Source organism: Periplaneta americana, chromosome 15, assembly GCF_040183065.1.
Source record: "Periplaneta americana isolate PAMFEO1 chromosome 15, P.americana_PAMFEO1_priV1, whole genome shotgun sequence".
Lineage (NCBI taxonomy): Eukaryota > Metazoa > Arthropoda > Insecta > Blattodea > Blattidae > Periplaneta > Periplaneta americana.
The window spans coordinates 53,287,371-53,299,490 of record NC_091131.1 but is presented as its reverse complement, the minus strand read 5'-3'; the positions used below and the strand labels follow the sequence as shown (position 1 = coordinate 53,299,490).

Below are 12,120 nucleotides of genomic sequence, written 5' to 3'. Positions count from 1 at the left end.
TACAGATAAAGTTCGACAATTTTCGACTAATTTAGGTAATTTATATTATTTTATTAAAAATCATATAACATTGCAACCGTTTCCAAATGGAACAAAATTAAAAGTAGGGGAGCAACCATAATTATAACAGTTTTTCACGTAACTCATATTAGTAACGAGAGCATATTGTATACTGTACAATGTATAGTACACATGCAAATGTAAAACAGGCGTCACTTCCGTTAATGAGCTGAAATTTGTGGACGGGCAGAAAGATTTAATTGTATCGTAATTTGCACATATGCATGAGTAATTGAAGTGTTGGGCCGAATAACGGTCTATGTTGCAATTTGCTAATTGTGCAGGGGAACAAAAATGTTACATCGTAATTCCGCTCATAAATTTATTATCGGACGGGCAACATAGACCGTTATTCCATCAATATGTTTTGTACATAAGCGAAGTATACGAATGTATATTATTGAAAGTCATATTACACATCATAGAAGTTTGTAACATTTTTAACTCCACAGAATGCTACTGGGGAATACAGACAATGAACAGTTTTATACAATCCGAATATTATGAAATATACTAAATCAATAAAAATATTAAATTATGCACAAAATGATTATGATATTTATTTTTAAATGCTATATATTAATATGAATTAACACCATGTAATTTTTTAAAGTTAAACAGCTCCTTTCTGACATCAAGATCAAGCTGTGAGCACATCTCCACAAAAATGTTCCTGAAGCGAAATACCTTGATAAAATTCTAAGATAAACTATAGTGGCAAAACACAACATAGACCAACTAACACTAGGTAAAGTGTAAATTAACATACAACTAATAAAATACTCCAAAAATAAAAGACAGGAACTTAGATTACTTGGGGGATCTTTCGCACTAACTTGCGACTTCGTTTTCCTTGTTTTTAATACTCAAGACCAATCAGCGACTTTCATGACACAACTTTCCACTTATTAAAATTAATTTGTCTGGATCCGTTTTTTTTTAAGACGGTCAATATCTACCGTAGAAATCGTCACTGTCTTGCAGTCGTACATTTTACGTAATAGATCAACCGAAACCTGATGCACAGAATTCAAGTACCCAGAATTCGTAAAGGAACAAACTTCCATGCAATAACTCTCGATACGATGTAAACAACTGGATACGCTAGAAGTGATTAGTGACATAGACCGTTGTTCCAACCAATAAATTCACGGTTGTAACTCGTGCAGAAGCGCCTGTGATACAGAAATTGAAAAACAATTTTTGTGACAGCTGTGTAAGATAATACAGAGCAATTCTCCATTAAAAATTAGATTTTGAAAAATTGTAACAGACCGTTATTCGGCCCAACGCTTCAATTGCAACTGCGATCACTACCCTGTTCCCTCATGACGTAGCAGCTAGGAAATTAGGTAATGTAGGTAGTACACTCATCGGAAGCAGAATAAGACCTCTGTATTTCAATGAATTCCGTTCGTGAGGATGAGTCTCATCCTCACGGACGCAATTCATTGAAATACAGAGGTCTTATTCTGCTTCTTTACCATCAGGAATAGTTCGTTTACCCTTCGTCGCCCTGGGGTAGGCCTAATCTGCTAATCTAATTATCGACTTTAGATTATACTGAAGACCTCCGAAAATCTATTACCGAGAAAGATTATGACCGATTTCTTCTGTAGTCTTCTTCAGTTTTTCGGGGTAAATGCTGGACTACCGGCTTATTTGTAATGATTACCACCACAAAACATATTTATATGTATTGCCCTAGGTAGAGCAATAGCTCATTAAGAACCATTTGGAAATAAATACCCCTAAATAAATAAAAAAGTTGGTTATAATAGAATTATTCCAATCCACATCTATGACAATTTATAATACGAGTAATTATAAAACAGAATATTATCTAACTTCGAGACACTAAATAAATAAGAACTAAATAAAAATCAAAATATATAAATAAACTAGTAAGTTAACGGATTATAAAGAAGAGAAACGGGAAAGTACTCTACAAAATTATAAAGCCGGTCTGCTGCTGTAAAAAATGTTTGGTGCTGAACGAAACTTTTTTATCGACTAAAACAGAGGTCCCCATTATTTTCGGATCGCAACACAGCTTACTCAACGTCGCAGATTTTGAAACACATCGAACAAATATGAGATATCTGTGACACGTCCACTGGAACTTCAAGCCATCTGTCGAGAATATTTGACCTAAATAGACGAATGTGAATCTTGAAGTCATCTTCCAAATTACTGAGTTTGAAAATTAATTTGGTACTATTTTTTAACTTCATTTTCGTCTATTTTGTACAATAAACACGGAAATTATTGTAGTTCTTCTTGAGAACCCACATGTCAAGCATTTTAAAACATGATAAACAGTTTTTTGTATTTTCCTAAAACTCCGTGTATCATGACTTAAGGAGTTTCCGGAAAAACCGATTCAATTTTCTTCAACAGCGGCTTGAAAGTTTGGTGCCAACTTTAAACATATTTCTTTATAATTATTCAATTTATGTCGACTATACAAAGAAATCTGCATATAATAATAATAATAATAATAATAATAATAATAATAATAATAATAATAATTAGTTACAAATGGCTTTTAAGGAAACCGGAGGTTCATTGCCATCCTCACATAAGCCCGCCATCGGTCCCTATCATGAGCAAGATTAATCTAGTCTCTACCATCATATCTCACCTACCTCAAATCCATTTTAATATAATCCTCCCATCTACGTCTCGGCCTCCAAGATCTTTTTCCCTCGGCCTCCCAACTAATGAATAATACTAATAGCAATACTAATAGTAATAATAACAGCAATAATAATAATAATAATAATAATAATAATAATAATAATAATAATAATAGTAATAATAACAACAGTAGTAATAATAATAATGCTAATACTGATAGAAAACAATAATGTTAATAATAACAATATTAATAATAATATGTGCCATTATTTTTATTGAAAAAAGAATGGCTTACTGTCTCTTTCTCCATCTCTCACTCATTCTTTGCCACCATCGAAAAGCCATTTTCTATACTTTTATATTCTTAAATAACGGAATATAGTGTTTATCGAATATTTAGTGAAAAATATATGCTACAACTTAAAATATTGCTGATAATTCAAAACATCTCTCATATTTTGTTCTTTCTATACTGGAGAAACACGTAATGGATATGTTTTAAAGTTAGGCTAATATTTGTAGTCTTAAAGTAAATAAGACAGTGATTATGATGTACTAATAATGATGTAATCACATCCGACAGTGTAGCCTACACCTATTCATATGCACCTCTACGAAAATACGACTGGGGAAAATGATCAATAATTCCTGACTGGGATAAATAGAAATGTGAAGCTTTAAGCAATAGAAGGGATCTCCCACATCATCCCTAAAAATCGTAACCTGCAACAATAATGCGATACTTGGATCACAAATTCAGAAATTTAATACTGGACTACTTAAAAATACGACAATATGCTAATTCCTTCTGTACAATTATATTTTTATTAAACATATTGTATTTCAATAACGTTAAATTAAAAGTACTACATAAACGAACAATTGACAATTTCAGAAAGATTACACAGAAAACGCCAAAAGTTTATTACAACATAGGCAGTTCGTTCAATATCATAGCCACCGGCGTGGCTCAATCGGTTAAGGCGCTTGCCTGCCGGTCTGAAGTCGCGGGTTCGATCCCTGCTTGGGCTGATTACCTGGTTGGGTTTTTTTCCGATGTTTTCCCCAACCATAATGTGAATGTAAGGTAATCTATGACGAATCCTCGGCCTCATCTCGCCATCACCAATCTCATCGACGCTAAATAACCTAGTAGTTGATACAGCGTCGTTAAATAACCAACTAAAATAAAAAAAATGCAATATCATTTTTCCGTTAAGAAGTCTGTATTTAAAAGGGGAAGGGAAGAAAATATTCGCGGAAATGTCGGAAAAATCAAAGTATAGATCTATATTCGGTAGTAGATTAGAGCCGCTATTACAATCAATAAAAACAAGAGCGAAAACTGTCTAGTGATGACTTGTACATGTTGTACGCCACATGTTCGGCAAACGTTAGGATGTTTTATCTGCCTGGCTACACTTCCACAGTGTACACAAATTACATAGTTCACTCTTGCGCTCACGCAGGAGGAACGTCGCCACATTCAGTCGTCGACATTGTTGACTTGTTACCATGACAATCAATAGACTCTACGGACGCGGTGTGAATGTGAAGGGGATAAATTATCTTCATTCAGCTGTTTTGTTCTCCACCCTTATTTGATTAGGTTCATGCAAGGTGCTAAGTACACAAAATACTCTGATAACTTGGGGAACAATCAAGTTTACAGCGAAACAAACTTACGTAGAAAGATAAAGAACTCGCCGACTCGAGATAAAGTGAAATTGAAGACGACCTCCAGACATTTTTCTGTTCACATAGAAGTAAGGCAAGGAATACTTGGTACGAAGTGGGAAATTGCTGCGTCTGCCGTTGATTTATCACAATGTCAGTAAGATTTTCATTTTATGAAATGGTTGGAATGTAATAAAATTAGTGGAATTGCTCAAGACAGTCTTGTAAACTCAATATAAAATATAAGTTTTGGGATTATTTCCCCTTATGTAATTAATTATGACAATTCAGTCTTTTACACCCACCTTAAAATATTAGCTTTGGAATTAGAATGAAAAATAAGAATTAATACACAGTATACATGGCCTAAAAATGATAACATTATCAGAATCTACTACAAACCGCATTTTGGCCTGTTCCGGTTTAACGAAATTTCGACAGTTAAAACTCATTGAGCCATATTTTCCTTGGCCTTCTAATATTATTTCTTTCTGATCACGATCAGTAACAGTGATAGAAACTTATATTGCAACATTGTTTTCTTATGTGTTGGATAACAGAGAGGGTTTGGAATTGAACGGGTTACATCAGCTTCTTGTCTATGCGGATGAGGTGAATACGTTAGGAGAAAATCTACAAACGACAGGGAAAACACGGAAATTTTACTTGAAGCAAGTAAAGAGACAGGTTTTGAAGCAAATCCTGAAGAGACAAAGTACATGATTATGTCTCGTGACCAGAATAGTGTACGAAATGGAAATATAAAAATTGGAAATTTATCCTTCGAAGAGGTGGAAAAATTAAAATATCTTGGAACTACAGTAACAAATATAAATGACACTCGGGAGGAAATTAAACGCATAATAAATATGGGAAACGCCTGTTATTATTCTGTTGAGAAGCTTTTGTCATCTAGTCTGCTGTCAAAAAATCTGAAAGTTAGAATTTATAAAACAGTTATATTACCGGTTGTTCTGTATGGTTGTGAACAACAATGAAGCAATTTATTGGGAAGCTAGAGAAATAATAATGTAAATCAATTTTTAATAGTACTAATGGCTTCGTTGCCAATCGTCTAGACATTTTAATTACTAACTAACTAACTAACTAACTAACTAACTAACTAACTAACTAACTAACTCTTTTAATTGCCATTCGACAACAAACAACCACACTTCTACAGGATACTACTATGCAATAATTCTCAAAAAGGCATTTCCTTTGAAATATCATATCCCCTCATTACTACAGTTTTCAAATTTAATATATGGATAAAGTACTACCTCTACTGTTACTCATGGAATGGAATGGAATTTACGGAAGGGGGCATTATGGCCCAGGACTGCGATTTGTTACGATCTATTACGATAGATGACCCTCAAGCTAGGCGCATTTCCAAACCCACACTGGCTGACTACACTAAGGTTCGCTGCGTACCCAGGTTTCGAGCAGACAACCCTCCCCTCGTCCCTATGTCATCCCCCCCCCCTCCGTGAGTCGCCAACCGACGATCGGGGAATGGAGAAATGTTGACGGAATGATGTATTTTCCTAATATGGGAAAAAATGAGAGAACCCCGAGAAAACCCACAACTGATACCTTGTCCGCTACAAGTGTCATTATTGATTTTTCAATGAAAAATTCCGGACCTGACCGGGACTCAAACCCGGGCTGCTTGCGCGACAAGCTGGAGGTCTGACCACTCAGCCACCACAGGGGTGAACTGCTACCCATAATAATAAACAAGTATAGTGGGCGCCAGTAGCGTTTGCCTATATTTCCATTCCTGGAAGTAGCCATGGTACAGTACATGACATTTATGAATATTCTGAGTCTAGACACAATCGAGGAGGCGGAGTGTGTGAACAGCTCTCTATGTCGTTTGGTAGATGATGTGGATAACAGAAATTCCATTAGCCTAATAGCGTTCGTGGCGTAACAACATACCGCAACACAGTTCGCACCCGCACTTGAAGGAGTCTTATTGATTTACAACGGTAGGTAAGTAATTTAACGGAACAACAGAAATGTAGGAACGTATTACAGACAAGAGGTTTGCTTTAGTATCTTAGAACACATGATTCTTAAAGTAAAACACGTGGAACGTTTGAAAAATTCATCAATTAGCCTCAGTACTAGAATCAGAAATTAAAATAAAATTAATGTTATTTAAAATGGGCACATGACATTTGAGGAACAGGTGACGGTTTCCGCTTGTTGATTCGAAGGGGGGTCCTTGTAATTTTAGGAACAAATCATCTGCAAGTGTCTGTAGAATTTTTTTTTGAACGTGTGTAGTGTTCATGAATTTGCTAGCCTGGAAGTGCCTGTATAAGTAATTTGTTTTCGTTTTTAATCCCTCTCAACATCCTGTTCAATTTGATTGCTTTCTTCAGTCGGTGAAGTGTTCATATAGCCGTGGAACACTACATAGAACTGAGCTGGTCAAATACGCGAATAGTATGACTAGGGAAACTGCCAATTTTAATTCAGTATTAAAAAAAATAAAGTTAAAGACAAAGTTAAAAAGTTAGTAATTGTACTTGATAAACAGGGGGAGAGTCTGAAGAAAGGGGGAAAATCTGAGGAAAGTGGAAAAAAAATCTTGTTTCGTGTAAAATGTTGCAAAATGTGTCTTGAAATATTTTGTGCCCATTTCTCAAATTACAAGGGAACTTCGAAGAATTGTTCCTCAAATCACATGTGGGATTAAAGGATCCTGTTTAATATTTCTCAAATTACGTGCGCCGTTTAAAACAGTGATTTTCAACCAGAGGGGTTACGGTTCCCTGGGGGTCCGAAGTGAAGTTAATGAGGTGTCGCGAAAAAAAAAAAAAAAAAAAAACAGGATAGCTTCTATGAGAAACTGGAACACACTTTTTATCAGTTATCTGGATATTACATATGTAACACATATGGGTGAGTCCAGAAATTAATATAGAGTGTTAGCTGGAAGACCTGAGGAAGAGATACCTTTAGGGATTTTTATTTTAGTAGGTTATTTTACGACGCTTTATCAACAGCTTAGGTTATTTAGCGTCTGAATGAGATGAAGGTGATAATACCGGTGAAATGAGTCCGGGGTCCAGCACCGAAAATTACCCAGCATTTGCTCATCTTGGGTTGAGGGAAAACCCCGAAAAAAACCTCAACAAAGTAACTTGCCCCGACCGGGAATCGAACCCGGGCCACCTGGTTTCGCGGCCAGACGCGCTGATCTTTGGAGAGGCCGAAACGTAGATGGGAGGATAATATTAAAATGGATTTGAGGAATGTGGAACTGGATTAAACTTGCTCAGGATAGGGACCGATGGCGGGCTTATGTGAAGGCGGCAATGAACCTTCGGGTTCTCTAAAAGCCATTATTAAGTATATAAGTAATTAATAATAATATTAGGCCTAATAATAATATTAATAATGATAATATTAATAATAATAATAATATTAATAATAATAATAATATTAATAATAATAATAATATTAATAATAATAATAATAATAATAATAATAATAATAATAATAATAATAATAAAAAGAGTAGCAATTAATTTCACATTTCAGCACCATGCAGCACATCGTCCCCAGCGCCCTCCTCAGACTCTTAGAGCTCACCCTCTCAGGTATTCCCACCGCTCATCAGGGGTATGGTATCGCCCACTTTGGGAACCCACGAGTTACAGACATTGCACAACGATGAAAAGTGACGGCTAAAAGTGAAGGAACTACACTTAAGGACTCTTTAGGCCCCACAAATTTAATCATATTATATTGGTGAGTAAAACAATTATACACTTTTCCAATGTTGATGAAGCAGAGAAGGAGTAGGTAGGCTACTCACCTTGCAGGTTGTAGGCGGGTTTGAGGCGCTGGGGGCCCGGCGTCTCCGTCACGCCCTGGTGGCTGGAGTTGTGCAAGTGCAAGGACTCGAGCAGGTCGATGCTGTCGATGTTCAACTCCTGGCCGGCGGCTGAAAATACAGAACATTGCATTAGATACAGAACTTCTTCAGACCCTCCCAAGACCTTCCGTCGCTGTTTACTTTGAATCATTCAAAGAGACAGAGACGCAACACCTGCCGCCAACTCCAGCGTTTGTTTCTGTCGTTTGTCGACACACCGATACGAGTATCAACAGTCTATGGCAAACACTCATCATGAACGGTTTTCGTTTAAACCATTTAACGAAGATTGAATTCACTGGCCATTTAAATTAGCTAACGGAAAAAATAATTGTGTAACCGCTGTTTCATACATAAATTTGGTAGTCCTATGTGATATATAAGCTTATGTACTCCACCAATGAAAATAAATGGCTATTCTGTCACAATTGTAATTCGTTGAAAATGATTGTTATGCTTACTAATATTTTGGTAAGTATGTAACTGAGAAAGTAACTGAAATAGTGTAGGACACTGATCATGGGTAGCTAAACAAGAAAAGACAAAATTGGAAAAAATACGTAAGTACCCAACCCTTCGTGAGACGTTCATGTAAATGCGAAGTGCCATCAATTCAGTATCTCGAAACAAACTACGCTTCGCACGTATAATACACAGTTCGCAATTCAATTTACAATCACATATCAGATTGCAAGTGGATAATATAGAATGCGACCAGATCGCTTAACCTTACTAGCTAGTATACTGAACAATGAGTTTCGACTTGACAAAATAGTTTCAATTTCAACGGAATAGAAAAATCTATGTTACTAACAACGTAGTAGGCTATGTAAGTACATTTTGTTTCGTAGAAGATTTCAATAATTATGGTATTCAAAGTAGCTAAGTGGGCCAAATTTCTTATTTTTAATTTCCTCCAGCTACCAACTAGAACTTAATGAACTCAGAGCTATAGAAAGTAGAAAACTGCTAAATTCAGATACATAAATTACTTATGCATGTTACCACCACCACAACCACAACACCACCCCCACCTTTTCGACTGTGTTCCGACTCTTAGAAAGTTTACCCTAAGCATGTAATTTATTTTAATTTTGTTTACATGACACACTAGACCAGGGTGTCAAGAGCGGGAATCTGTAGCCTTAAACGAGGTGTAACAGTGACGTAGAATCTCTTTTAAACGTATGCCTGCATGCGATTCTGTAAGTGGAAGGTCTCTAGACTCCTTGTCAGAGAGTACAATATGCCCGCGCTTGACATCTCTGCACTAGGCGAACGTATGCGATGATGAAAGGTAGGAATTTATACCTCAACTTGAGGATATTATGAAAAAAGAAAGAGTGATGGAACGGAGAAAAATTCTCTCCGGCGCCGGGATTTGAACCCGGGTTTTCAGCTCTACGTGCTGATGCTTTATCCACTAAGCCACGCCGGATACAACCCCGACGCCGGTCAGAATCGTCTCCGTTCCATCACTCTTTCATCATATGATGACGCAGAATATCTGCATGGAAATATCATATGTACTTCGGTACATCAAAATATATATGATATGCGTAATAAAGCACTTTGTGATTTAAGACGGCGCCCACACCGTCGGATCCCGGCCAACCAGTCACTCATTCGAGTGCACCTCAACACATGTATGGACTTCGGTCCTGCGTTCATAGACATCTATGACGTAGTGGAGAGGGCGGCCACTAGAGGGAACCCAAGAGATGGAGCTTAATCTGAGACGATTCTGACCGGCGTCGGGGTTGTATCCGGCGTGGCTTAGTGGATAAAGCATCAGCACGTAGAGTTGAAAACCCGGGTTCAAATCCCGGCGCCGAAGAGAATTTTTCTCAGTTTCATCACTCTTTCATCATATGATGACGCAGAATATCTGCATGGAAATATCATATGTACTTCGGTACATCAAAATATATATGATATGCGTAATAAATCACTTTGTGATTTAAGACGGCGCCCATACCGTCGGATCCCGGTCAACCAGTCACTCATTCGAGTGCACCTCAACACATGTATGGACTTCGGTCCTGCGTTCATAGACATCTATGACGTAGTGGAGAGGGCGGCCACTAGAGGGAACCCAAGAGATGGAGCTTAATCTGAGACGATTCTGACCGGCGTCGGGGTTGTATCCGGCGTGGCTTAGTGGATAAAGCATCAGCACGTAGAGTTGAAAACCCGGGTTCAAATCCCGGCGCCGGAGAGAATTTTTCTCCGTTCCATCACTCTTTCATCATATGATGGCGCAGAATATCTGCATGGAAATATCATATGTACTTCGGTACATCAAAATATATATGATATGCGTAATAAATCACTTTGTGATTTAAGACGGCGCCCATACCGTCGGATCCCGGCCAACCAGTCACTCATTCGAGTGCACCTCAACACATGTATGGACTTCGGTCCTGCGTTCATAGACATCTATGACGTAGTGGAGAGGGCGGCCACTAGAGGGAACCCAAGAGATGGAGCTTAATCTGAGACGATTCTGACCGGCTTCGGGGTTGTATCCGGCGTGGCTTAGTGGATAAAGCATCAGCACGTAGAGCTGAAAACCCGGGTTCAAATCCCGGCGCCGGAGAGAATTTTTCTCCGTTCCATCACTCTTTCATCATATGATGACGCAGAATATCTGCATGGAAATATCATATGTACTTCGGTACATCAAAATATATAAAATATATAAAAAATATATAAAAAATATATATATGAGGATATTAGTTTAGCCGTGCTTAGACTGTCGTTACGTCATGAATGACGAAGTCTAAGGTATGGTCAGGTTACAACTGAAATATGTATCGTAGCAATTGAATGTGAATACGTTTCTTGTACGTAGGATTTAGCGTTGTGCTCCGACAATTGGTTTGTTTACTTACACTGCGATTCGTTGATTGGTTAACACAACCACATAAAGCTACAACCTCATCCTCCTGCTTAGCCTATACCACGGCAGAGTTCCCTAACAAGTATCCATGCATCTGCATTGTTAGCTATGCTCACTCTGTCTTTTAATAACAAACACTCTATGCATTCCGGGTACCTAACATTGTAGTCTCTGTGGGTAAGTTCCTATCTTTAGTGATGATGCATTTAATTTTTTTACAAATAGAAGAATTAATAATAAGTAAACAAACGTTAAATAATCAACACACCAAATTATAGCTACAAATGTAACCAGAACTTGTACCAATTCTCAGCTATATTAAAATTCACTTTTATTGAAAAGCCAGGTTGAGAAAATTAACGGAACAAAAGACAGTGTTAAACACACTATTGCATACGGTACCGATATACCTAGAAGGTAATTATATTTATCATTAGTTACATATAAGTGGAAAAAATATAGGTAATCTACTTGTTTGTATTATAATTCTAATTCAGACCTCTGCGAAAATCTCTGGTAATCAATAGATCTCGCAATGAGGATCACTTTTCGTGAAACAACCCATGTTCTCTGATGCCTCCGTTAGTAGCTACGCGACATCGAAAGAAGACAGGTTTTAGTGACGTTAACTGTTATGAAACGAATTACTTTTCAAGTATGTTTGCTGACAAGTTAAAGGCGTTTAAAATGTTTACTCTGAACCTGATTACATTCATTACACCGTTGTAGCACTGAGTATAGGAAACTGCCGAACATTACTGGCCTGTGTCGAATTTGATCAAAAGCAGCGAATATTTGCACAGTCAGTTCATCTCTGATGTCAATTCGAGTGGTGTATATCACATATTCCGAAAGAAAAAAACAGATTAAGGACGTGAAGTGGGGTGATCACATTGACCACGCAACAGAACTCGCTCTCCTTATCCATTACTCCCTGTAGATG

The 12,120-nt window shown here is 37.3% G+C and overlaps 1 protein-coding gene across 4 annotated transcripts in view; it reads right to left on the bottom strand.

Annotated features, from left to right (window-relative positions):
• The window catches only part of LOC138714939 (protein kinase C-binding protein NELL1-like), a 236,528-nt gene that overhangs the window by 64,666 nt on the left and 159,742 nt on the right, over positions 1-12,120 (bottom strand). For all 4 annotated transcript variants that reach the window (XM_069847235.1, XM_069847234.1, XM_069847232.1 and 1 more), the window contains exon 2: positions 8,216-8,344. In XM_069847235.1, coding sequence (XP_069703336.1) covers positions 8,216-8,344 — 129 coding nt within the window. The remainder of the gene's footprint in view (positions 1-8,215; positions 8,345-12,120) is intronic.